This window comes from Zeugodacus cucurbitae, chromosome 3 (assembly GCF_028554725.1).
Source record: "Zeugodacus cucurbitae isolate PBARC_wt_2022May chromosome 3, idZeuCucr1.2, whole genome shotgun sequence".
Classification (NCBI taxonomy): Eukaryota; Metazoa; Arthropoda; class Insecta; order Diptera; family Tephritidae; genus Zeugodacus; species Zeugodacus cucurbitae.
In genome coordinates, this window is record NC_071668.1 from 70,149,582 (window position 1) to 70,176,520 (window position 26,939).

A 26,939-nucleotide genomic window follows, 5' to 3' on the forward strand; every position below is an offset into this window, starting at 1 on the left:
AATAGAAATTTATAAAAAATAATGTTTTTCCTGAAAATTGGAAGTTTGCCATTTTTTTGCACATTTTGTATTGTTTATCTTACATCTTTTACTCATATTTCGATAAAATTTCACAATTTCCTTCATAGCCATCATTAAATGCAATTAAAGTTTCACAGGAAAATGCAACAAAACAAAAATTCTTTATTCAGAATAGCACAATAGCGTTTTCAGACAGAATTAAAAATATGACAGCCGTTGCACATATTTTTCGGCCAATTATTTTTTGCATTAATGTATGAATCTATCTACTCGTATATACCAATCGTGAATAAATGGGCCTAGAAAAATTTATGAAACATTAGATTCTATGCTTTCAAAAATAATCAAAAAGTTAGGTTAACTTATTGATATTGTAAATTATGTACCCATGTAAGTGAATCAATGTTTTGGGATCGCATTATTTGCATAAAGTTATTTCCAAACAAGATCTATTTCACAAACAATTAGAGGAGTCGGAACTACAAAAACATGGTGGAACAATATTTATATTCTGGCATTCGACCAACTAAACTCTTAACAACTATCCAGAAAACTATATATTTTAAATGTTTTATATTTTTTAAAAAACAACAACATGAATATGAAAGAAATAATAATATTAGATCTGCACATTCTCTCCTAACTTTGATATTAAAAATCAAAGTATTTCAGTATCAACAAGTCTAATATTTGGAACATTTTAGATGAAAAAATTAGTTTCCTACAAGGACTATGCCTGCAGAAATATATATCATATAGCCATGCCCGCTATAGCAAGCAGTTTATGCCTTTGTGGTCATATGGGCGTAAATTTTTGCATTGCACACTTTATGCAAATTCTTACAAATACATATACAAATATGCAAATGCTTATTTAGTAATGTGCATTAATTTCTTCGTTTGCTTCCTACTGGGAATAATTTCATATGTAGACTATATTTATACACTTTATTGTTGTTGTTCTTATTGTCATTCCTTTCAGCGGAATCATATGCAGATATAAACTTATGTATTCACATCGCCATATATACAAATTTATATACTGTGTAACAAATCTGGGGTCGGCTTTAGTATAGTATCCCCCGATTTCAGAGTTAAAATGGGTATGGTTGGAAAGAGGACGATCTCCAGATTACGAATATATATAATAGTTGCCGCAGGAGACACAGAATTGTATGCTACTAATGGTGGCAAGTGTTTTTTTAAAGCAGATTTGGGGGAAACTTTAGTATAGTATCCCCCGATTTCAGGGGGTATGGTTGGAAAGAGGACGATCTCCAGATTACGAATATATATAATAGTTGCCGCAGGAGACTTATAGTTTTCGAGATATTCGCATTTAAAGTTGAAAATTTCACAAATTTTATGTGGCGATATTTCGATTATTACATAACTTTTAATTTATATAATGCGCTTATTATACACTAACACTTCACTAAATTGTTTCCACATACTTATTTTATATCAATTGGTTTAATATTTGCTTTAAATAAGCATTTTAATTTTTAAACAATTTTGTTTATATGCACAATAACCATGTTGACAGATATCAAGTGTTGCCAAATCTACATATTTTACAAACGAATAAAAGTTAATAAAAAAATTACATGATTTATAGTACATTTATTCCTGTTTCTTGAAAAACCATGATATTGGGTGGACCAGAGTTATTTTCCAAAAGCGCGGCCGAAGGCCGCAATTACAGAAAAAAGCAATACGCGAAAGATTATTATTTTTATTTTCATTTGTTTGGTTATGGCAACACATGCTATCTGTCAACCTGGTTATTGTGCATATAAACAAAATTGTGCAAAAATTAAAATGCTTATTTAAAGCAAATATTAAACCAATTGATATAAAATAAGTATGTGGAAACAATTTAGTGAAGTGTTAGTGTGTAATAAGCGCATTATATAAATTAAAAGTTAACTAATAATCGAAATATCGCCACATAAAATTTGAGAAATTTTCAACTTTGAATGCGAATATCTCGAAAACTATAAGTCTCCTGCGGCAACTATTATATATATTCGTAATCTGGAGATCGTCCTCTTTCCAACCATACCCATTTTAACCCTGAAATCGGGGGATACTATACTAAAGTTTCCCCCAAATCTGCTTTAAAAAAACACTTGCCACCATTAGTAGCATACAATTCTGTTAGATTTACAAACTTTATAGATTCCTAAATTGTAATTAATCTTAAGTAATTGTTAATTTGCTTTTTTATAATTTATTATACAATCTTTAAATATCTGATTGCAAAAAGTCAATGCGTTTCCCAAAAAAATATTTTTTTTTAAAGGTAACAATACTACTTTAACGATTTTTTAGTTTGACAAGATTTTATCATGGATTTTATTGATGTGTTGTTGTTGCAAATAACTTTTCTTTTTATTTAAATTCAATTTTTCAAAATCTTTGAAGTAAAATTCAACCGAATATTTGTTTTGACACACAGTGCTGTGTACAAGTAACACCAGCATTGAATTAATCAAGCGGCAGCTCAAGTACACATATATGGACTTAGAGCTTCAATAAAACTGACATATTTTATATGTAGTATGAGCATTTGTAAATAAATCGAGTCATGTGTTAAGTGGCAAGTACAGTTGCACTCGACAAACAAACCGCAAATAGTCGCATGTGTTGATACTACAAATATTTGCGGTTCATACATACATACATATGTATGTAAAAATCAGCTAGAATTTTATCAAAATGCAAAAAATGTAAAAGCATTCTTGTACACAAGTGCTCATTTAGATCGCGTCGCCTCCTCTCCTATAACTCACGAGTTGCCAAGAGAGTAGTACCCATTTGGGTTTGTACGCGGTCTAATGATACCAAATAATCCGGAATAACCGAACAGAAGCAAGTATGAAATTTGGTTTATGCAATTGCAAATTAATAAGTAATTCACAAGCAATGAAAGTGATAAGTACATTCTCAAATGAATGATCTGAAACACATGAACGATCTTATCTATTTCTATACTATATAAATAATAGATATATACATGTGTATATCTATATATGTAAATATATACATAAAACTCCAGGCATACAAATGTATTTGTTAATTCCAATAAATACATCATTCCGCCAGCATTTTAAACCTATAAACTTGTTCATTTCGTATATATATATATGAATGTGTATATATTGTGATAAATACAGACAAGTGCACGAGCACTCGTTTGGTTAGCAGTCATTGCTCACTTTAAGTACTTTTCGCGTGCAAGCTCGGTGCAAATGTACTTAGAAAGCAGCGCTGCCGTCTCAGACATGTTTCGTGAATTTTGTGGTTTATGTATCACGGCTTTGCTTTCCGCTAAAATAAATAAATTAACAAGAAACCGCAGCGCCAAAATCAACATTTTGCTTGCAAAATCATTTAGTTCGTTGCTTATTTTGTACTTTCTAAAACATGAGCTGAAATACATATTTTTTACATACAAATCCTTGTTTAGACATTTGCAGAAAACATTTTTTATTGTATTTTTCGCGTTTATTTCTTGCCTCACTTCTTTGTGCCATTTTTTTCTGTATTTTTTTATAATGTAGAAACTTTGCCAATTTTACTTCAACCGTAGAAATAATAAATTGTGCTCCATCACTGCAAGCCAAAGAAACTAAAGAACTGAAACTGGTTTGAGTTGTTATTTATTTCTTTGATTCGTACACGCAAAATCATTTGCACGATTTATGTTTGTATGTACATTTAGGCACATTATTTACTACAGCTGTTGAACAATTTCAACGAAAATTTAGTTCAAAAGCAAGATTTAAGTACTTTTGTATGTACTCTACATTGAAAGCGTATGTGTGATACAATAAACTACAGACTAGGCCAATTAATGCTCAGAAATAATTTGAAATGACAAAACAAAACTATAATAAGCTCATTTTGTCTGTCAGATTTTACTGTTGATGGCGTAAAAAGTCCAAAAATTGCTTCCTCAAAGGCACTTTATACCTTCAAAGTAAATTTTAATTTCGCTTATTTCAAATCAGTGTTAGTTAACAGCTTCAAAAATTAATGAGGTAGCCATGATGGAATTATATGTCCACCCGTGTAGGAGTACAACTCTAAATAGCAGAAGAAAACTAACACTTTCAAATAATCTTTCAGATATTTCCATTAAATGTTACGAAAATTTAAATGTTAGTGGCCGATTTATTATATTCATATTCAGATATGCTAAATGAAAGCAGCAAATAATTTTTGTTGCTACAGCAATACTATTTAGAATTGCTTTTTGAATCTTATCAAAAATAATAGCTATTTTAACAGCCCCTTTGCTTAATTAATCTCACATTTCTAAATAACTTGTTGACAGCTATGATCAAAGAGCCTGCTAATAAAACCTATGAGTCATGAATTCATTAACAGATTTAATTGGGAAATCAAAAAGTAATTAAGTTTATTCCTCGCTGCTTCTAATAAATATATAATTTTATAAATTTATGCAATATTAAAAACAGTAGGAACAAAGATGATTTACCTTATATTCATAATGAAACAAATAATATATTTAATAACCTACGACATAACAACTAATATTCCGAAACTTTTGTTTGTGACTATACTGCTAAAATGAATGATAGCAGCAAACTACAACTAAAATGAGTTAAGTATGTGTACATAAATAAACAAAACAACATGATTTGACATAAATAATAGACACAATGTAAATATGTAGTTATGTTAAATGAATTTACCTTATAATACTGTGGGAACAAGCAAATGTAAATGATAAAAGTAGATAAAAATCCTAAATGCAATCCGTTGACATGAACTGGCAAAATAATGTACGGCTTGATGACGACGTTTGTTGTTGTGTCATATAATGAATGAAGACTCTTGTGGTTTGATGCTTAATAAACGCACTTACACGAATTTTGCAAAATTTACTCGCAAATTGTTATTTGTTAAACATTCCAAAATTTTATTATATTATATTTATGTAAAAATGTTTTTTTGGCGTGTCACGTAACACGTTAAACAAAACCAACCACGCACAATCAGCTAGTTAGATGCACTTGCATGTATCTATTTTTGGCAAGTTGGCCTTGGTTGCGATTTTTTGCACAGGAGCGCTACGCTGCTGCGTGTACTAATTTCTAATTGTTAAATATGCACTATGTTCCGTTATAATAATTATGCAAAACGTACTACTAATAAATTTGCAATTTTTTCAACTTATTTAGACAATTTATTATACACCTTCCGCCTTCGGTGGGCTTCCAGCGTATTTTATACAAAATCTTTTTTGTTTCGCACTGCACCGAATTACACAAACGATTTTTCTCAACTAATTACTTCACTAGCGCACAAACAATTCGTTATTATTGTATTATGACATTTTACAAACGCTTACAACAGTCGTTGCTTTATTTATTTCATATGTATTTTTAACTTCTTTTGTTTAACTGCGACCGACGGCGAAAAATTCCGTGCATTCACCGTATTTGCATCTTCGAGCAATTTTCATTCAATGAAAATCATTTTACCGTTTCTTTTGCGCTTTTCCCTATTTGACGAATATGTCATTTGCTCCCAATCAGAATTGCAAGCGCGCAGGGTTGTATTTTCGAGACTCGTTTGTAAGCACAGGGTTGCAAATGATAAAAGTTTTACAATTGTTTAAAATTTCTTTAAACAATTGTAACAAAAACAATATTAGAACAATTCCTCAAATTACTAACCAAATTTTCAATAGAAATTATTTTCAAAGCTACTAAGCGGAAAAACTAAATTCTTCTCTTATATGTACCTAACAGCACACAGTTATTTTGAACATAAATTCATATTTAATAAAAACGCACAAATTTTCCAGTTAAAATCTAAAAACTGCAACTTTATTCAAGTATAAACATTTAGAAAGCCCTGCAATAAGAAATTAATTGTATTATTAGTAAATTCTGTCCCAAGTAACAGCTTTTGCACACTCACTTGGTGATCAAACCATCTTTCTTGGCCAGACGCACAATACAGTCATCAGATTCGCCCATACGACGGATCTCACCGCAGATAGCGTAGGTCTTTGAGCCAACGGTCATGCGGCCGGTTTCAGGGTCAACATCAACAATGTTCAATTGCACTGAAGCATGATCCTTAGCGTGGATGATTCTGTTGGAAGCAGAGCTGTAAAACGAGCACAAAAATTAAATTTCTTATTAGCAGGCGGTGGTGCTCCAATAGAGCGCTAGGCAAACACGTGTTCACATACCATTTCCTTGGGCAGTACAAATCAACAGACTCGCCGGCGTCGTTCTCCATTTTTGCTACTGCAAATAAATATACAAACGTTAAACAAACACTTCAACACAATTTTTAAATATAATTTTGGAAATTATTTTGCATAAATTGCTTACATTTAGTGAAAAATATAAATTCGCTGACACTCGTCAATGGAGGCAGAAAAAGAAAGAAAGAGAAGACGAGAATTTGATGGTTGGCTGCGCTGTTAGTTTGAAGTTGGCTGCGTTTTGTGGTGCGATGTTGCCGTATGAGTTATTTTATTAATATTAGAAGAAGTTATGGTAAAGATATATATATTTTAATATATATTAAATAAATAAATAATAATATAAAATATATAACAAGATAAAAATATTTTTGTATTTATGTGAAGGAGAAAAATTAAAAAAAAATTAAAAAAAGCGGTAGGTATTTACACATTATATAAATCAATTTTTGTTTTTGTCATAATATATATAAAATATAAACTTATAATTATTTTTAATTTTAAATAATAAAATTAGCTAAATTTTTAGAATATTTCTGAAGTAAATTAATAATTTTTCAATATTTTTACACTTTCGCTAATAATTGATATGGCAACCCCAACATATCTGTCACTAAAGATGATGTCTACTTTTAGGCACTGCGGCGAGCAGTTGTGCCTTGCCGTCAAAGTTGTCTGCAAGCAAAAATTCACTGTTTATTTATTTCTTAAATAAAATTTAATAAAAAAATATACCGTTAGAATTTATTTTTCAATGTAAAGCAGTGAAATATATAAAAAATGCAACCATATGCTGTGTTTGAATGAGAATTAAAAGAAAATATGCTAAACGCAAATGTTTTGAGTGGGAAGTGTATCATATAAATATATAGTAAGAATAAGTGAAAAATAAATTAATAAATAAAATTAATGAATACAATTTTTAAACAAAAATCATTCAATTAACTCAACAAAAATCAAGCAAGCAGCTTTGTATAAGCAGTGATAAGCGCTGAGCAGGTTAGTATTATGTATATTACGCAAATAAATATATTGATTTAAAACTCCGTACAAAAATAACAACAACAACACTGCTAAGCACATTATCGAACGTCAAAAAATAAAAACAAAAAATACAAAATATAAAAAACAAAAAAAAAAAACAACAAAAATTACATGAAAACAACAACAAGCGCATCTTAAGGGATGTAAATGACGTCGGAAGACAACAAAAAACACTTCGCGTGTTGAATATGACGAGCAAAATCAAGTGAACTTTTGACTCTTGTCGTCCTCGAAAGCGAACTTTCCAACCCACCACCCTGCTTAAATAGCTTACAGCACTGCCATGGCTGTGTTGCATTTGCACTCACTTTCAAAAGGAGGCAATCGGCATTTTAACACGCTGCTTTATAGCTCCGGCCAAATGCCACCTCAGGCTGCACGCTGACTTGTGCACGTCGTCGGCAGTCATTGCTTGTGAGTGACTACCGAGCTGAAAGCTACGTCAACGTCATAAAATAGTACATAAATATTGTAGATATGTATGTATGTATATGCAAATGCCTGTGGAGAGCAGTGAAAGGCCGTAAAAATCTTGCCAACAATTGTTTTGTAGTCTACTTTCAGGCGCCGCACACATTTCAACGCTGTTGCTCGCTATATCCTCGCCTTTGTTTGTTGTTATTGTTGCCTGTTTGCATGCTACCATTCATTCATGCAGTCAGCCAGTCAGTCAGTTAGTCCCGTATACCCCGTCAGCTGCCTGTATTTCCGCTCTCACGCTTTGCATACTTCGAGGCGTTCAAGCGTTGTATTGCTTTTGTCGTAGCGTTAAACTAAAGAATGAATTTGCTTAAAGTGAGTTTTGTGCAAATAAGTGCACATTGTTGTTATTGTTGTATTTTTTGTTTGTGTTTTTGTTTTATTTCTGCACTTGTAAATGCTTTTTGATTGCACCGAACATATGTTGGCTTGCATGAAATGCATTTATTTGTTGTTATTGTTTTTTTTTTACGTAGCACTTTAGCGTGCTTAAACGTCATTTACGTGCAAAATCTGTTGTTTATTGTTGACGCAAAAGTGTTGTCGTCGTCGACGCATTCAATGAACTTTAAGCAACTAAATTGCTGTGTTGTGCGAAAAGCGCTTAAGTGCGAGACGCCGAGGGGGTGATGTTGCTTAGAAAACGTTTATTTGGTCATCGTTGTGTTTCAAGTTTCAATTGTGATGCTTGTTGTTGTATTTTACAGTTCTCAATTAAGTAGTGATGAAGACGTCATTTTGCTTAGTGGACCCTTGCTGCAGATACATACAAATCCCCAAGAAATATCGGTAAGTGTAGTAGTTGTAGTCCTCAAACTTATGCAGAGCGCTATATCCCCGCATTGAATCAATGTCCGCTTTAAGAATATAACCTTTACCCTTTAACTGTTCTCATTGAGAGCGAGACTTCTCTTTTGAGTCCTTAAGCGAGTAACCTTTGACTGTTATTTGGTTCCTTTGGTCCACATTTTTTTTCTCTTATACTAGAACTTTCACTAAACATTTTTACACATCCAGATCGACCGACCATTGAGTAGTTTGTTTTTCTATTTTTCCAGACTTTCAGTACACTAGGAACATAACCTTAAAATCAATTGCCAGATACCCACCCAGTCAAGAGAACATAACTCTAAAATCGATCAACACATCTGAAAGAACTAGTTCAGTCTTATTGTCATTTCACCAACTTTTATTGAAGTCACGGACCTAATCTAAAACCATTTTACATTCGAAGCGTCCTTGTATCTTTCTTGCACAATTCACCTCACTGTCACCAAATTAGAACTCTGTACTGGCTTAGATACCGCTCATTCGATTATTGGCGAGTTAACAACAGCGCGCAATTATTTTCTTCTTTTCGCTGTTTGGCGTGCAAGAGCACCCAGGCCCTTCTCCACCTGGTCTTTCCAACGGAGTGGAGTTTTCCCTCCGCTTCCATCAGCATCGAACACTTCCAAAGCTGTAGTGCTTTCGTCCATTCGGACAACATTATCAGCATAGCCGCCGTATTGTCTAAGTCGTCGCTGGTCAATGTCTATGCCGTCGAATAACTCATACAGGTCATTTTCCGAAAAAGCTTTCTTTTGAAAACTTCTAGTGCCGTCTCATCGGAGACGTTGATGATTGCCAAAATGACTAAGTTGTCTTTGCTAGTTCTCAAAATGACTTCTAGCTGGAAACCTCTGTTCATAGCGGCCGTATTTAGACATTTCTTTTTAGTTAAATATTTCCCTAGAAAGTCAACTCTAAAGATCCGAACAGATTTTTAGCAGAAGTTGAAATGTTGAATTCATGAGCGTTTAAAGAGATAAAAACAAAAAATTCTTTATTTAACCTGGAGATGAAATGGTTTCTGAACATTTTCATCTCTGAAGACGCCAATTCTAAATCAAATGATCAGGTGGGAAAATAAGACTAGTTTAATTTAGATATACGTAAAAAATTTTTAAGGGCTTGTTGGGGATCTACTATCAATCTTTACCATTGCCGGTGAAGTCAGTTAAAAATTTTTTAAACTATACCGCTTTTGTATGTCCAGGACGTCCAGTACATCCGGTCCAGTACAGCAGTACATATTCATATTATACATATATCTGAGCCTAATGAAGAAAATGTCATGTCATGTTGTCCGAATGGACGAAAACATTCCAGCCCTGAAAGTGTTCGATGCAGTACCCGCCGGAGGAAGCCGAGGAAGGGGAAGGCCTTCACTCCGTTGGAGGGACCAGGTGGAGAGCGACCTGGTTACACTTGGAATCTCCAACTGGCGCCGAACTGCGAAGGAAAGAGAGGAGTGGCGCGCTCTCATCGATTCGGCTATAACCGGCTAAACGGTTCAACGCCAATCATATACATACATACATGAAGAAAATGTTCTTTAGATGGTTCGGAAAACCAAATAACGAACTAATTCTAAGAAAGCAGCTTGCAATCAAGTTTAGTCCAAAGGATCTGAGAACCCGGTGATCTGTTAATCAAAAAATTGAGGTTCTCCTTCTATTAGAGGTATTAGATATGGGACTAAAGTAGATCCCAGCGTTACAAAAATGGTTTTTAAGGAGAAATTCCTTATAACTCTATAAGATATCAGCGAAGGATTACAGAAACATGAAGTATTCGTAGCCAAAAAGAACTCTCGAGTTTATAGACTAAGCATACGATCAATTCAATTGACTATAACCCTTAAAAAATTATCAAACAACTTTTCTAAAATGTTTTATTCCTGTTAAAATGTAGAGGAATTCCACAGAAACTTTGGTACAAGTCAACTTTCCAACAACAGAGCGGATAATTTTGATTCTACTTTTCTAACCTCACTTAAACACCGGGTCTTAGTGCGAAGTAGAACTAAATATTACAATAACTGGAAACGAAATGCACGTGACGTTTGTGATATAAAAAAACCTTGTGCAACCACAAAGCCAAGAACAACAACCAATAAGACGACGCAGCACGCAAAAGCTGTGTAACATCATCATCATTTTTATGCTGTGATTCAATTTCTACTTTTGCGCACATACCTATATACATATATATACAATACATATGTATGTAAGTCTCCACGTAGAACCAGCCACATAATCCCCAGAGTGCTGTGCGAGAAAAATATTATGAAAATAATGAAGCGACAGACCGCAGAAACTCGTCTGAAAATGGAGCAAACAACGGAAGCGTCAACTATGACGGACCAACCGGTGGCGCGGCGAATGCAACGGATGCCACAAACAAAAACAAAAACAAATTGTTTGCAACAACCAATGCAACACTGTACGCCAAAGATGCGCAAAAGTTGAGAGAGAAAAAAAATAATCGCATGCGGTGACTGGAAAATTATGACAGTCAACATTTTATTTCCAGCATTCAGTGCAGCTAACTGAGTTTGATATTATTACTAAAGCTCTATGCATTCTGCCATACATACATATATACTCGTTCATATATATGTACACTACTCATTTCCAATGCTGGCAATTAAATGTGGGTAATTAAATGTTAGATGTTGCATGCAACATTTAATCAACAATATACATACATAGATGACAACGGCAGCGACAGCATGAGTGGCGTTATTGTAGCCCACTTATGTAATAACAACCAAGTGGATGCTTCTCTATGTGTGCTGGAGATATTATATACATATACCATACATATGGCAAGTGGGTTGCACGGTAGACCAGAAATAGCAGCCACTTAGACCAACACCAACAAAGTGGCGCTAAGAATGCAGAGATAATTGCAAATTACCTACTAAAAATAAAATTCGAAAGATCCTTGTAGAATTTGTGATTTTGAGACTTGGAGTTTTGGAGGGACAACCACATAACCTCAAATGTTTAATTAAATATTGTCATTTCGAATTTCTACAAACTTGATTTTTAATCTCATCATCATCTTGAGAAAAGACCTTGTGATTTTCATATCTAATTGAATTTTCAATCATTAAAACTTTTGTAGAATACTCTATATGTGATTAAGACTTCTGAGAACTTCTGGAAAACTCTGTGACTCACAGAGACATATGTATATAATAAATACTATTGTAGAAGACTTATAGAACTCCATAAACCACCTAAAACCAAAAAAGTCAAAAAGATCTTAGTGTCAATATCTCAGTTGATTATGGATTCTTTTCGGAATAACTACTGAATGAATTCAGTATTCCATCTAGTGCTTACAATTGGATCTACGCAACCGGAACACACGAAAATTTGTATACAGCCAAGGATTGTCATCACGGTAGCGTTCGATAACATTATTTGGTGAAGGTTTTTTTCGTGAAGTCCCTGTGAGATCTCCTTAAATTTCCTTAGATCCGTATGAAAAGTTAGTCCTACATTTGGCAAGTTAGCAAGTAATCACAATTCTTCCTCTTCTCAACCACATGCCGGAAGCTTTCAAAGTAATCGTAAATCATTTAACCTGTTCTCGAGTTCGCTCGGTTTCCGAAATTTCAGTATCTGGACTTTTGCGTCTCCAAAATTTTGGAATCTTGACTCACATTGACAAAATATGGTCGGGATTCCTCAACGATATGGAAATATTGCTATTTAAGAACTAGATCAATTTGAAGAATATCTTTCCTTCGTTGTTTTGGCTACTGTGAATCACTCCATGATATTAGTCGGTAACAGTCCATCTCATTCATTGGGTCCAATCATAACTCTACCTGTGTGATTTCCCGGTAATGAATTAAATGATTTTAGGTCTGAACACTAGTTGGACTAATCATAAATACGGCACAATCGCTTGGAGTAATGGAGATATTATTAAGATGTTCTTTATCAGATCAATTTAAGTGTAGAGATCTATAGTCTGATCTGATGCCTGAATGATGACATTGGAAGCTTTGCTCCGATTACCGCGTACGTATCCGCCACAAGACTATATACTATATATAGTTCACCGTAGTTTTCAGCGAATCTATAAATTTACGAAGATATCTACCTAAGTATCTAAATAAAAGTTAAACGGATAAGGATACCGTTAAGTAAGTTGAGAGATACGGATTTTCCTTTCTCAGCTGTGTTCCACTAGTCATATAACATTATTACAGTGAGATTATTAGTTGAAATGGAATTTCTTTGGTAGTAATTTTCTTTGTTTACTCATTCAAAGCTTCTCTGTTTTTCAAATTCTTTCACATAATTTCTGAGAAATTGTATCATAAAATTACTCTTGCCACTAAAGTGTCTCACGCATCATTTTCCAAATAAAAACAACATAATTATATAATTCCAGTGAGCAGCTTGGCGTTCGGTAGCAAGTCTCGGCATTGTCATAGAACATGTAGAGCCGAAGAATTGCATGAGAAATGCTGATAAGGCAAGAAAAATGCGCAATGTTCGCAAGTTCGTGTTACTCGCAAATCAAGCAACTTTGTGAGCAGTAGAAAATTTCGGTGTTATCAAGCGTATCACTTATAGTTATGAAAACATAAAATTTAAACACTTGTTTCCTTTCACAAAAATAGTCAAAAGTCCAGTAGTATCAAATTTAAAGAATTTCAATCTCTCTGCTTCTATGTTCATAACTCTGCATAAATTAAAGCTACGTGACATAAAATTATAGCAAATGGTACCTTGGAGAATCTACTATATAAATAAAGAAAGTATAATTTTTGTTAATTTTTTTGGAATATTTGCACAATTTTAGTACATTTGAGGAAATTTTTAAAATTTTCATATTTTTAATATTTTTTCAAAATGTTAACAAACCTCTCTCATAGATCAATGACCTCGGCCAAAATGTAAACCAACCCACCTAAATGCCATTGACCTAGGCTCAAAATGTAAACAAAGTCCACCCAAATGTCAATAAAAAATGCAAAAAAACCCCGACAAAGTTCAATGACCTCGTCCATAATGTAAATAAACCCCTGTCAAATGTCATTCACCTCGACCAAAATGTATACAAACACCTGTCAAATATCATTGACCTTAGACGTAAACAAATCCCACCTTAGGCTCAAAATGTAAACAAACCCCAACCGAAGGACAATGACCTCGGCAAATATGTGAATAAACCTCTGCCAAAAGTCATTGACCTCACTCAAAACGTAAACAAACCCATTTGAGATCACGTGAGGTCAGGTTTGTTTACATTTTGCAGATAACGTGATGTCAGATTTGCTTACATTTTGCAGATCCCGTGATGTCAGATTTGTTTACATTTTTGAGATCACGTGATGTCAGATTTGTTTACATTTTGAAGATCATGTGATGCCAGTTTTTTTTCATTTTGGAGATCACGTGATGTCAGATTTGTTTACATTTGAAGATCACGTGATGCCAGTTTTTTTTCATTTTGGAGATCACGTGATGTCATTTTGGAAATCACGTGATGTCAGGTTTGTTTACATTTTGCAGATCACGTGATGTCAGATTTGTTTACATTTTAAAGGTTTGTTTACATTTTGCAGATCACGTGATGTCAGATTTGTTTACATTTTGGTCGAGGTCATTGACCTTTGCCTGGGGTTTGTTTACATTTGGGGGGTCAGGTTTATTAACATTTTGAAGGATCACTTGAGAGCAGTTTTGTTTACATGTTAGAGGGTTTCTTGAGATCAGGTGTTTTACATTTTGAGAGGTCATATGAGTTCTGGTTTATTTATATTTTGAGTGGACGTGAGTCAGGTTCATTGCTTTTTTTCTGGAGGTTAAACTTGGTACTAGTAAAAAATAATGATTAAAATTTTATCAATTTCCGGAAATATATAAAAAGTTTGCAAATTTTTCTAAAAATTCCTCAAAAATTTGACTTATTTTATTTCTATAGTAGATTCTCGCAGCTACCATTTGCTAGCTTTAATTTCTAAAAAGTTATGGGCTATGAAGCATTGAGATTGAAATTCTTCAAATTGATACTACTGGATTTTTCACAATTTTTGTGAAAGGGAACAAGTGTTTAAATTTTGAATTTTAAAAACTATATGTGATGGGCTTGATAACACTGAAAATTTCATAAAGATATTCGGAAAATTGAGTATTTTACTGTAGTTTGTATGAACGGTGTTGGTCAAGCTAAATTTGAATATTTTCGATTTTTTCAAAAAGAGATTTTTTAAAATTAATCTATGTTACAATAAGCTACTGTTGTGCAGTCAACAAAGCTATCTTTTGACTTAGTTATAGCATGTTATAATTTTTCACGTAACGATATTTTGCGAGCCTCCCATGGTTGCAAGCAATACAACTACGATGAAGGTACATATCTCAAGTTTTACCCAAGTTATCGCATGTATGGTAGTTAATATATAATTTAGAATTACAGTTTGAAAATTAGCGATATCGGTTTACAACCACTCCTACTTTCACTTCACCACAATTTTGAAGTCCTATGATTCGTTTAGTTTGCAATCTACATATATGTCTGTAATAGAACTTTGTAGATGTACGTCATTTATAGCCCACCTAAAAATCACCGAGATCGCACTATGAATTTTCAAGAGAAAATGAGGGCTTCAGAGCTTGTTACCAATTGCTTACCGAAAATATAAGTAAGTCTCTAAGACATTCTAAAGAAATTCCCAGGGAATGCTTTGCTTATAATGGTGTGTCTCTGTGCCGAAAATGGACAACATCTGATCAATACTTCCTCCAGCACCATATACCTCATATACGGATTTTCAAAGTTCTGGTGAACTTTATACGGTATACATCGGTTCATATGTGAGATATCTTAGCAAAATTAAGTGAACGTATAATCTTGGTGACGAAAATGAGGGAAAACGGTCCACGAATTACACCTAAAATTAGTTAGAATTATACATTTTGGTAATTCGACGACAATGATCTTATTGAAAACTTGGCTGCTATGAGTCATATTCAAAATGTAACCATTCTTCATTTCTGCTCATCAACTCGTATTACGATCAGTTTCAAATTGCATTTGCTCCGCTTTTAATGGACCAAAACTATTGCCGTCTACTCACAACCTGCCTGCCCGCCACTCACTTTACTTAGCTCACTTATCACAACAGCTGTTTGGCGCTATGCGCTCTGTTTACGAACGAACAGCGCCAACTATTGGCGCTCATCAGCGATCGACCCCAACGATCATACGGCCACTACTCACAGCTTGTTCGGTTCGAGTTGCTTCAGTTGCATTGCGACAACGACGGTGTACGCGACGTTTGATTTGTATGAGCGGGCATTTTTAATCAATAATTTTATACACGAATAAACGATATATCGCGCGGTTGTTTGAAAAATTCTCACGGCAGCCGGTACGTGACGCGAGTCACTGGAAGAAAAATTCATAAAAAAAGTAATTATTGAAAAAAAAATCAAAACTCGTGTTTCACGCATTTTATGGTCTTATCAGCTGTAGGTGTGTGTGTCTGTGAAGACAGCTAAGTGATAAATAAATATTGAATTGTCAAGTGTTGGAAGTTAAGACGACTCTTGTGGGTGGACGCGTGCTTAATGCGGGTAAGATGGATACCAAAAGAAAAAAAAAATATAGTAAAGCCGTGCTGAAAGCTAGTAGAGAATACAACAAAAATAATAAAAATAAACATAAGAATTTTTCTAAAAAAATACAAAAATATGCATTCATGTGATTTGCTAACTACTCAGACATACATACAAGCATATGTACTTAGATAGCGTTTGGTGAAAGATAAAAAGATGCGCGGGCCTTCTGACGCAGTTGCTTGATAAATTTGCACGAGGAAACTAATTGTCTGGAGCGTTGTATATGTAATGTGTATATGTGTGTGCCAAATTTTGTATGGGTTTTTGCATAAAATTAATATAAAATTTAATGTATGAGTAAATGAGATCAGCGCTACAAAATAGACTAAATTTTAAAGAATGGAAGTGTAGAAATTAAAGAAAATATATAAAAAAATCTAAAAAAATCCAAAAACTCTAATAAAGCCAAATTGAAATTCAAATTTAAAAAATCTCCAATTTACATAAGAATGCGAGAGACGCGAAAAAAATAACAACAACAAAGCAAACAAGTTCCATTTATACGCCCATTTTCAATTAAAAACTTTTCGAACTACTTTCGCTATTTAAAGACGATGACAGTGCGCCTAATTAAGCAATTTAAAATTCTTGCCATTTCAAGCGCACATAAATAACTACACACAAACACACTCACGCATACAAACAAAAATGTATATCATTCATTAATTTCTTCTTTGCGGCTAATTTGGTAAGACGACGTTACGACGTTTGAACCACTCCATGCGTGGAAGGAAGCTAGTTAATTTAGAGCTTCACATTTGTGTGCGTTCCCACACATATAAAGTTGAACATAAATTATAAAAAAACAAATTAAAAATATGACAATAAATAAAAAAAAGTAAAAAATATCAAAAAATTTAATTTTTTTTAAAGAGATTATAAGAAAATATGGAAAATTAAAATTCCATAAAAAAATTATAAATTTATTTCGAATTCTCTATCATTTAAAACTAAAAAATTGGGAGAAAAAAAATATAAAAAACAAGTAAGGAAAGACTAAGTTCGGGCGCAACCGAACATTTTATACTCTCGCAATTTATTGTTATATTTTTATTAAGATCTCACACAATTTGACCCAATTTGAAAATCCTATAATTAGGTATATGAGAGGTAGGGGAAGTTACACTATTAGAAGAGAAATATTTCCTCTAAATTAAATTAAGATACCTGAGAGATTTACCGAAATTGTCGGTGAAAAATTACCATGGGGCACTGAATTCTTCATATTCGATATTCGGGGCTTTGAAAAGGTATAGTCCGATTTCGACAATTTTTTCACAAGTAATGCCACAGATCATATACTGTATGTGTGTAAAGTTTTATTTCGCTATCTTTATTAGTTCCTTATGTATATGTACATTATAAAGTGAAGGAATAAGATGGAGTTCAAAATTGAGTTACTTGGGAAGTTGTCGTGGTTGTGAACCGATTTCATCAATTTTCCACACGTGTCATCAGGTAAGTCAAGATGATATTATATACCGAATTTCATTCGAATCGGTCGAGTAGTTCCTGAGATATGATTTTTGACCCATAATTGGGCGATGCCACGCCCATTTTCCATATTGCAAAAAATGCCCACTTCCTCAAAAAAATTACATCCAAATATGCCCCTTCCTAGTGTGATCTTTTGTTCCAAATTTTGTGGGCGTGGCAGTGGTCCGATTTTGCCCATTTTCAAAAGCAAATCACTCTCACGGTCCCAAGGAACATGTGTTCCAACGGACAGACAGACATTCGGATTTTGACTCGTCTCGTCGCTCTGATCACTTTGGTATATATAACCCTATATCTAACACGTTTAGTTGTATGACTTACAAACAACCGTTATGTGAAAAAAAGAAATGAATTCCTAAACTCCTCTTTAATGGTTAATAGAAAGAATATAAAAAGGCCATACCTTTCCTTTTAAAATATTTTATTTTCAAAGAATTCTATCTACACTCTCTATTACTTTTGAATACCTTTTTAAGATGATTGAAAGTTAACTAGAAAGTAAGAGGTTAAAAATTCTATTTACTGAAATTATATTTTCGAGAATTTCATGGCCCACAAAAATATATCTCAATATTCAACTAGTGACTACCATAATATTGATCAAAGAAAATACAACCCTGTTGTGCAATAAGGAAAATTTAAGTTTTGGTTCGAGTTTCATTAAAATTAAAGCGCATCATATATTAAGCTAAGAAGTCAATATGTATTATATTCTGTGTATGATGAATAATAACTCACTAAAGGTCTTGGCATAGATTTCTCAATTTCAAATTTTTCAATTCTTTATTTTTGTCATATTTCGTCGTTTAATATTGGTTCTTAAACCTCTAGGGTGTTTTCAAAAATAAGAACGGTAATTTCCGTTTTTGGAAAAAATATTAATTCATTTGTCTACATTAACGTTGTCGCCTTCAAAATCGTCCACATTTTTAGTATGGACTTTGACTCTTTCAGCGATTTTCCAATATAATTTTTAGTCCCTATATAGTCAATACTGTTGCTGTCTGGTAGAGCACTTCGGAATCGAAGGCAGTGAGATTACAGATGAATCCGAAAGGAATTAGCTTCAATGCACAACTGAAATATCTTATGGATTACGATTGATAACGAAAAAAATGTTCTGAAAAAGTCGATACTAAATATAGTAGGCCCCGGAGATGTTTGAAGATTTAAAACGGACCAGACTTTTCAGGCATCATATCAGACTAGAGATTTCGCACTGGTATCAGTATATATTGCCTTAGGCTCAAGCCACACCGGATTAGTCCAAAACATCTTTGACTAATAAGACACAAAAACGTGTTTTGCTCTAAACCATACCAAGCAAACATGCGTTGTTGTCTCGTCTTGTTCGGTGTGGGTTGTCACATATGAAGCTATGTGCTCTTGTCGTATCAGACAAGAAAAATCGTCTTGACTCCGGATTAATCAGGTGAGTTGAGTATAACGTGTGTATGAATCTACAAAACCTTAGATGGAATATTGGTCTTGATCTTAAGCAGAATCCGATAAAGTGAGCTATCTACATGGATCTGTTATAATCGACTTTTTACAATACGGAACCGCTAATTTTGTCAAGGAAGCAATCATCTTGCAGGCTTATAGACATTTTTGTTGCTAAATTGAGATGAAAATTGTTTTCTCAACAAATTTCTCAACTAACTTAGAAATAAACTTTAGTTAATGGACAGAAATTTGAAGTTCAGTTTAAAAATTAAATTAATTAAAAATTATATGTCAATTTATCAATGTAACTTAAGGCAGTAGTCTGCTTTACAGGCTTCAAAAAATCGATTTTTTTGTTTTGTTTTAAATCTCTTCCAAAACTATTCAAGAATATGTCTTTAAAATTCCAGAGGCCAATTCGACATATTTTCGAAGCTAGATCAGTTTTAGTGGCCAAGCGTCGAGCAGGTGAGAATGATCAGGCAGACCTTTAAAGCGCGTTTTCTCGAGTTTTCATTTTCACAAGTGTTAGAAAACGGTGTCGGCGATAGCAAAAAGAATATATGTCCGATCAGTATTAAATTATCTTCTATTGGAACTAAAAAAGTTGGACATAAGTATTATTTAAACTACTTGTTTTGCAACTTAAAGTCAATATTTTTTCTTAAAAAAGTGAATTTTTTTTTCAAACTTCGAAAAAATTTGGAATTTTATAACTTCTTCGGTATTTTTTTAGTTCGTAAAGAAAAGAAACTTATAAATATTAAAAAAAAATATGGTTCGACTGTTTCAGATGCATCGCTCGACCTCCATCACCGGCACCGATTTACAAGTGGAGTCTCTCTCCTACTTATAACTTTGAAAAAATTTCAATATTTTTTAATAATAAATATTGTTTTTTAAGCCTTAAATATTACACTATCGTCTTAAAATTCCGTTTACCTCATTCATTTCCTTCGATTTAAAAAAAATGCTAAAAAAACGCTTTTTTCGGCTTCTAAAGCAGACTATTGCTTTAATAATTTTGAATAATTTTTCGAGACAGCTAAATTTTTTCCAAAAAGCGTACTTTACAAATCATACACTTGACTCTTCTAATGCAGTTTTCATACATACACCACAAATAAACTCTTTATTAACCATAATTGAAAAATCAACAAACAGTTTTGTCAAATATTTTCCCACTTTAAGCCAAGCAAGTGTGTGCGTGCGTTTGTGTTTGTTTGCCACCAGTTGGCGTTTAATTGTTAATTACACATTTTTAAATAGTTTTGCCACTTGTGCGCCTTTTATAGCGGCAGCGTCACCAAAATGGTTTGTTGTTGTTGTTGCTGTCAACAAAATTATACACCATAAAGTTATGCAGTATTCTTTTTATTGTTACATAGCATACCATACTATGTTGTGTGTGTTTTTTTATCATTTTTTTCAGAAAAATACACAAAACTATTTCAAGTGTACAACAACAATAATGAGAAAACACTTTACAAGCGACAACTAATGAAAAGTGTCGCCGCACAAAGTATCGAAAATTGTTGGGTGATTGATTGATTAGCTGTGTTGAAACTCTTTTATGTAGTGGCATGTGAAGTACGAGTACTTTAAAGTGTAAATAGCAGACGAACAAACGTTCACACATTTGTATCTATGAAAATACAAATAACGTTTAGCTACAGTTAAATATAAATTAGTACGTGTGCATTATGCAAGGTGTAATAGCGACAATTGTGTTTTGTAACAATTAAAAAATGTTATTAATTGGAATTTTTGCACTTGTTGTTGACAGCAAATGATATACAGTGACTGCGGCAATTGTGTAAGTCAGGTGACATTTTTTGTGTAAAACATCCACTTAAGTGTATGTCGGAGTAGTCTTTAGGGATCTTTAATTCTTATTTAATAATTCCTTCTTCATGTTAACAAAATTTCATACTTCATATACAGGGGTTGGTTTTCTCCAGCAGTGAATATTTATGAAGTACCTACCACCCTTCAGAAAAATAAAGCTATAAATATTCCTCTAGATCGCGCAGATATTTCGATTAATAAACTTTTTTTGTAAAAAGAGCTTAACCTAAATTAAAGATATTTTTATTGAGCCTTTATTGTCTGTGAAGCCTTATATTAAGGGGTTAAGGGATTTTCAAAAAATAATTTTTTTTTTGTATTTTGTTAAGTGTAATATCTTAAAAATATTCTCTGAAAATTTAAAGTTGGTCCGACAATAACTTTTCGAGATATTCGACAAATAACAAAGAGCGCTCAGGCACTCCAACACACTAGTGTCAAACTTTAAATGCGTTTTTCTCTAAACTATGATTTTTGAACTGGTGACAACTGTAACTCGATAACCGCTCAGATTTTAATGAAATTCATACAGCTCTTAGAATACATAATAAACTCAGGCCTGATCGAAGGATTTTTTTCAAAAAATTTCGATTTTTTAAGAGCAATTAACTGTTGATTTTTTCGCGAAAATCTAGAAAAAAATTTCCTGAGGCCGCCATTTTGTTAATTTTTGAAAAAAAACCTTCGATCAGGCCCAGGATTATCTATTTATAAAACTAATTTTTTTTATCCGATTGATTTTAGATGAATCTCCAAGGACTTATGATTGTCGCCGCAAGGGCCTTTAACTTTTGAAATTATATTTTTTTTTCTAATTTTCGTGACTTCAAGTCAAAACATTCTATAATAACGCCATATTATTACTTTTGTAAAATAACATGATTTAATAGAAAACAAATTTACTGAAAATTCAAATTTTTTCGTGTCTCTGACTACCCCTAACCCGTTAAGTTCTGCCTAAATAGTTTATCACACCTGAAGACAAAATTATACTCTTTCTGATCGTGAAGTGACTGAAGATCATCTATACATTTTATTCATGGAGTATATGTCGAAGAAGTTCATAGTTCTCCTGCATCTTCATTCGCATCTTCATACCATAAAAATCAATAATAAATTCATTATATTCTATTGGATATAATCATATTATCAACTTCACGCTTAAATTGCTATATTTGTCAAAGAAAATATTGCCTATTCTCGTAGACATATTTACAAAAGATAGGTTATGAAAAAAATGTTATCCGACCAGTAAGGATTGAATATACAGAGGTAGTCAAAATTATTTACACATTGAACGTTTTTTTACAAATTTCACACAAAAAGCTTCTTCTTGTTGTTGTTGTCATGCAACAAAATCATATGCTGTTGGAAACCTTGATCTATTCCTAATGGAACGAAGTTAGTTTGGTGAGAATAGCTGGACATATATTTACACACGGCGATTTAGCCTTTATCCTTGGATTTGATTTGAGCAAGAGTAGTAATTGGATTCTATTACATTCATAACAACCTAACTCAGCCTTAAAATATAAATAAAATTGGTAAATAAAATGCAGAAAACAAAGGAATTATCGATTAGAACTAGATCGGAGACTGTTACTAAGACTAGACTGGGGTTTCGGCTTCGATATTAATTAAAATTTATAGAATTTGATGGAATACTGTTTATAATGTTATTAAAAAAGGACACGAAATATTGCAAGGACAATTTAAAGATAACTGGGCGAAACATATAATAACTCAAAGAGAATGCAGAAGATTAGTATTATAGGAACTGTCATACAAAATCCCACAATTAGTCCTGTTAATATTGCAGCAGCATTGAATCAGCATATTGCACGAACAGTAAATGATGCTACACTGCTCAGCACATTAAAGAAGTTAACATACTAAATACCTGATGTTTGGCAAAAATTGGTCAATATTTCCGAAAATAAAAAAGCGATATGCCAGTCATTTGCCTTAAATTAGGTCCTGGAGCTTGTCGTTGGCAGATAATGCTGAATTTTGGTTTCAGGGCTTGTTTAGCAAACGCTTTTCCTTACTTAAGTTTTGGAGATTTACTACTAATTTAGGAACCCTAAATCATCCGGATATATCAGAATTCACATTACCATGCCATTGTAGTGGTTAGTAGGTCTTTTCCAATTATTTACTACATTTTACAACAGGACAATGCTCCATTTTTCATGAAGGATCGTTACCTACAAAAGTTTTAAATGAAGCAAGTCAAGTTGACCTCCGCACAACACTGACCAAAACTTTATTGAAAATATTTGGGGTTTCGTTAAATATCAGAGGACAATTGATATAATAACCGAAATTACCGACTTTTGGTCTAAATTAACAGTTAACTTAGCACATAATTGTGTTGAATCAATTCGGACCATAAAGCAGGCTGTTATTGATGCCAATCGTAATGCAACCAATTATGAATTTATTGCCTTAGAATAGGAACTTATACTGAACATTAAACTTTTATAGTTATCATTAAATAGGAACAGGATAATAGAGTTCAAGTTGTGTGTAAATACTTTTGACTACTGCGAGTCTTCAGTTCATTTGCTTATTTCTCCGCCATATTTCTAGCTATTCTTGCCAAACCGACTTCATTCGCTCAGGAAAAGATCTAGGTTTACAACAACTTAGCATTTTGTAACCCTGCGACAACATCAACAACAAGCAAAAGCTTAAATTTAATAATTTTGATTATCTCTGTAATACAGAGTCTGTATATTTTATGTCGCCATCGAAACGGTTTCGATTAAACATAGTCTAATTTTCTCTAAGATTTAAGACAAAGCATAAAAATGGATCGACGTTATAACATTCGATGTATTTTATGTTTCACAGTTATACTTCAATTGGTTGATCGCTTTCTACAATTTATGAAACAATCGCGCTAACGGGGTCGACATCTCTGACAAAGATTCTACATACAAACACTTTATTAAGTTCAGTTTATTATTACCTGTAATAGTATATTTTACAGTTATTTACGTCTAAGCAACGTTAAGTTGCATAGCAGTTATGAAAATATTGATTTAACTGTTATTTACAGTGAATGTTTTTATTTTTCCTATTTCTATTTAAAAGCTTTTCACGTCAATTTCTCGTGATAATGAGGTGCTGAACCGGTGATAATGTTGGTATTTTTGTAGCGATAATAAGCAACGAATTGTTATGACAAAGAGGCTGGGAGTTTGAACGTGTCTACAGATGATCATATTCTTAAACGATTGATTGCATTTTGATGTTAAAATAGAAAAAGTATTATTAGTAAATCATTAACCATAAAATCATTTTACATAACTGTTAAGTATTTGTTTAAATGCTACTAAAATACAAAAGGCAGACAAATTGGGTAATTTAACTAAATTTGTATGGATATGTGTAACGGTTTGTAGTGGGTAGAAGAACTTGATGGGTTTAATATGATATTATTTTCACATAACGATGGAGGGTTGGCGTTCATTACATTTCTGAAATTTTAGTTTTTTTTTCAGGCCGGCAACCCAACAAATGGTTGAAATATTCGGTTTCAAGTCACGACATATGTATATATAATTTTCTGGATCAGATCTTGAATGATATTACTCTACCCACTCCTAACTACTACTATAGTATATTCTTGAACATCTAAGATAAATGTATGGTTGATGTAGGGGTTAACGTTTCCACTATATAATTGAATTCTCATACAGAAAACTTTAATTCTAAACTAGAGAATATAGATAAAATATCTTGTAATATACAATGCTTATTCCATCACGTAGTACATCTAATGTTGATTCTGGATAGTATCATAGGTGCAAGGGAGATTTATTTTTTTTCAAAACTACCGAAAAATCAGCTTGTCTTCCCAAACAGTTGGGTCTGCATAACTGAACTGAACTTGAATTTATATTCAACCATCGACTTTTATCTCGACAATTTTCTCAAAATCTGTTTAGGAGTGTTTTGAGCCGCTATAACCACAGAAACACTGTAGGTTGATTTAGAAAATACACAACAATAGTATTACAAGTATTTTACGAGAGTTTGGCAAATAGTCGGTAAAATTGCACCCTTACCTTGGTAGAACGTCGCTAGAAATTAGCGATGAGAATATTGTTACGGATCTTTTGAAAAGGTTACAGAAAATATAGGAGAGTGTATTTTTTCCACGCCTATATACTTTAGTGAACAATCATCTTTTAGTGATCAAAGCAATTATATTTAGACACGTTTGGCATTCGGTGAAGGCACGAGTATAGATCCATAATAAATCTTATTACAACTTGCTAAGCTATTATTGACTCAAAATGAGACTGTTTTTGATGATTTCTCTGGTTGAATATTGTTTCCCAAAGTCAAAATAAGCTTTCAACTAGTCAACTAAAATTAGATATGGATTATGAAAAACAAAATGTTTTAAAATATTAAGGCCATTCAAGGTTTTCGCTGGCACAAAAAAAGGAAACACAAAATTCAAAAACAAATTTTCTTTAAAATTTCGTTTCGAGAATTCAAGGTTGCATAAATAAATCTTGGAAAATGTAAATACATACAAAAACATACACACAAATACAGTTTTACATACATACAAACCAGACATTCACTACGTTGTCGCGCCTGAGAAATGTGCTATTTAATGAAAGAGTCCAAATGCCAATTGCGCTAAATGCCGGCGTATGCTCAACAAAGAAACACTAAAACAATGAAACCGAAATAGAAATTTTAGCATACATACAACAACAAAAAAAAAAGAACAAACAATGAAAATGCTCTAAATGCAAAGTATCTGTGTATTTGGCGGGGCTGATTGATGGCTGCTTTGTGGCGCGTCACGGCGGCCAATTACTATATCAACACCACATAGTCTACGCTTAGTTTTGCAGTCTTATTTTCATTACTCTTAAGTTTAATGTTTTTATTCTGGAAAATCGCGAGTTCTTTTTCGACGTCAGACTAACAAGATTTGTGGCACGAAGCCAAGTGTGAAGAATTCGAAAACGAAAAAAATATTGAAATGCGCAGCAAAATGTTGAGAGAACTCACGAAAAAGGGGGATTGTGCCAAGCAGGTGAAGAAAAGTAGGGAAATAAATTATATTATACACAAACAAAACAAACGAAAGTTGTTAAGAGCAACGTAAAACAAGCATTTAATAAACAAATAAAGGCAATCGCAAAGTTGTTGTTGGAAAATTATAATGATAATAACGGTATATGGAATTCGAAAGTAATCAAAAGCTTTGGGTAAAGTAATATGAATACAAAAAGATTAACATAACCTATAACTGTAACTGTAAAGTAAAATGCGGGTTAAGAATGAAAAATGAAAGGGGAAATTTAGAAAAAAAAAAACAAAACAACAAAAAATTATTAAAGAAAATCTTAAAAAACACACTGAGAGCCATTGCGGTCAGCCGACTGCGTATTTTCCAAAAGGCCGCCAACTGAAAAACCAATCAGTTGTCTAGCAGAAACACGAAATTAATACGTAGTAACTCGTGAATAGAAAAAAAGAAAAACAGTAATTCGAAAGAGGTGTTGCTGGCTTCTTGTTCATGCTTTTGGGGGGCAAGTTAAAGCTCAAACAAAGTCAAAATTAATTAATTTGATGTTACGATGATGTCTGCGTTGTTTTTGTTGTTGCAATAACAGACTGTATGCGTGTGTATACCCGAAGTCGCGTTGCAGTGTTGCTTTTTTGTAGAAAATTTTCATTTGCTAATGCAGCACAGTGGGTTGGTGTTGATAAAAAATTATACAAAAAAATATTTTCAATAAAATATGATTTGAAAAAGTTATGAAACCTTAATATTAATTACAACAAATTAAGCGGACTGAAATTTAATATTTTCTGATTTCAAAATTATTTTTTTT

At 32.9% G+C, this 26,939-nt stretch overlaps 3 protein-coding genes across 10 annotated transcripts in view; 1 reads left to right on the plus strand and 2 right to left on the minus strand.

The window, feature by feature from the left end:
* The window catches only part of LOC105217910 (uncharacterized), a 63,683-nt gene extending 57,998 nt beyond the window's left edge, over nucleotides 1-5,685 (minus strand). For 2 of the 4 annotated variants that reach the window (XM_054227959.1, XM_054227958.1), the window contains exon 1: nucleotides 4,919-5,685. The gene's annotated coding sequence lies outside the window, so the exon portion shown is untranslated. Of the gene's footprint in view, nucleotides 1-4,745 lie in introns of all 4 variants that reach the window. The other 2 variants (XM_054227956.1, XM_054227955.1) reach the window with 2 other exon arrangements.
* A 170-nt stretch (nucleotides 5,686-5,855) lies between these two features.
* LOC105219162 (40S ribosomal protein S21) lies at nucleotides 5,856-6,508 on the minus strand. The gene is made up of 4 exons (XM_011195130.3): nucleotides 6,402-6,508; nucleotides 6,257-6,314; nucleotides 5,980-6,171; nucleotides 5,856-5,913 (listed from the first exon to the last, which is right to left on the minus strand). The coding sequence occupies exons 2-4, from the start codon at nucleotides 6,304-6,306 to the stop codon at nucleotides 5,904-5,906; spliced, it is 252 nt and encodes an 83-aa protein (XP_011193432.1). The 5' UTR covers nucleotides 6,307-6,314; nucleotides 6,402-6,508; the 3' UTR covers nucleotides 5,856-5,903.
* A 746-nt stretch (nucleotides 6,509-7,254) lies between these two features.
* Nucleotides 7,255-26,939, plus strand: part of LOC105219163 (ankyrin repeat domain-containing protein 29) — a 51,453-nt gene continuing 31,768 nt past the window's right edge. Inside the window, exons 1-2 of one of the 5 annotated variants that reach the window (XM_054227962.1) lie at nucleotides 15,897-16,066; nucleotides 17,616-17,733. The gene's annotated coding sequence lies outside the window, so the exon portion shown is untranslated. Of the gene's footprint in view, nucleotides 7,274-15,896; nucleotides 16,231-17,615; nucleotides 17,734-26,939 lie in introns of those variants that run through there. The other 4 variants (XM_054227963.1, XM_054227960.1, XM_054227961.1 and 1 more) reach the window with 4 other exon arrangements.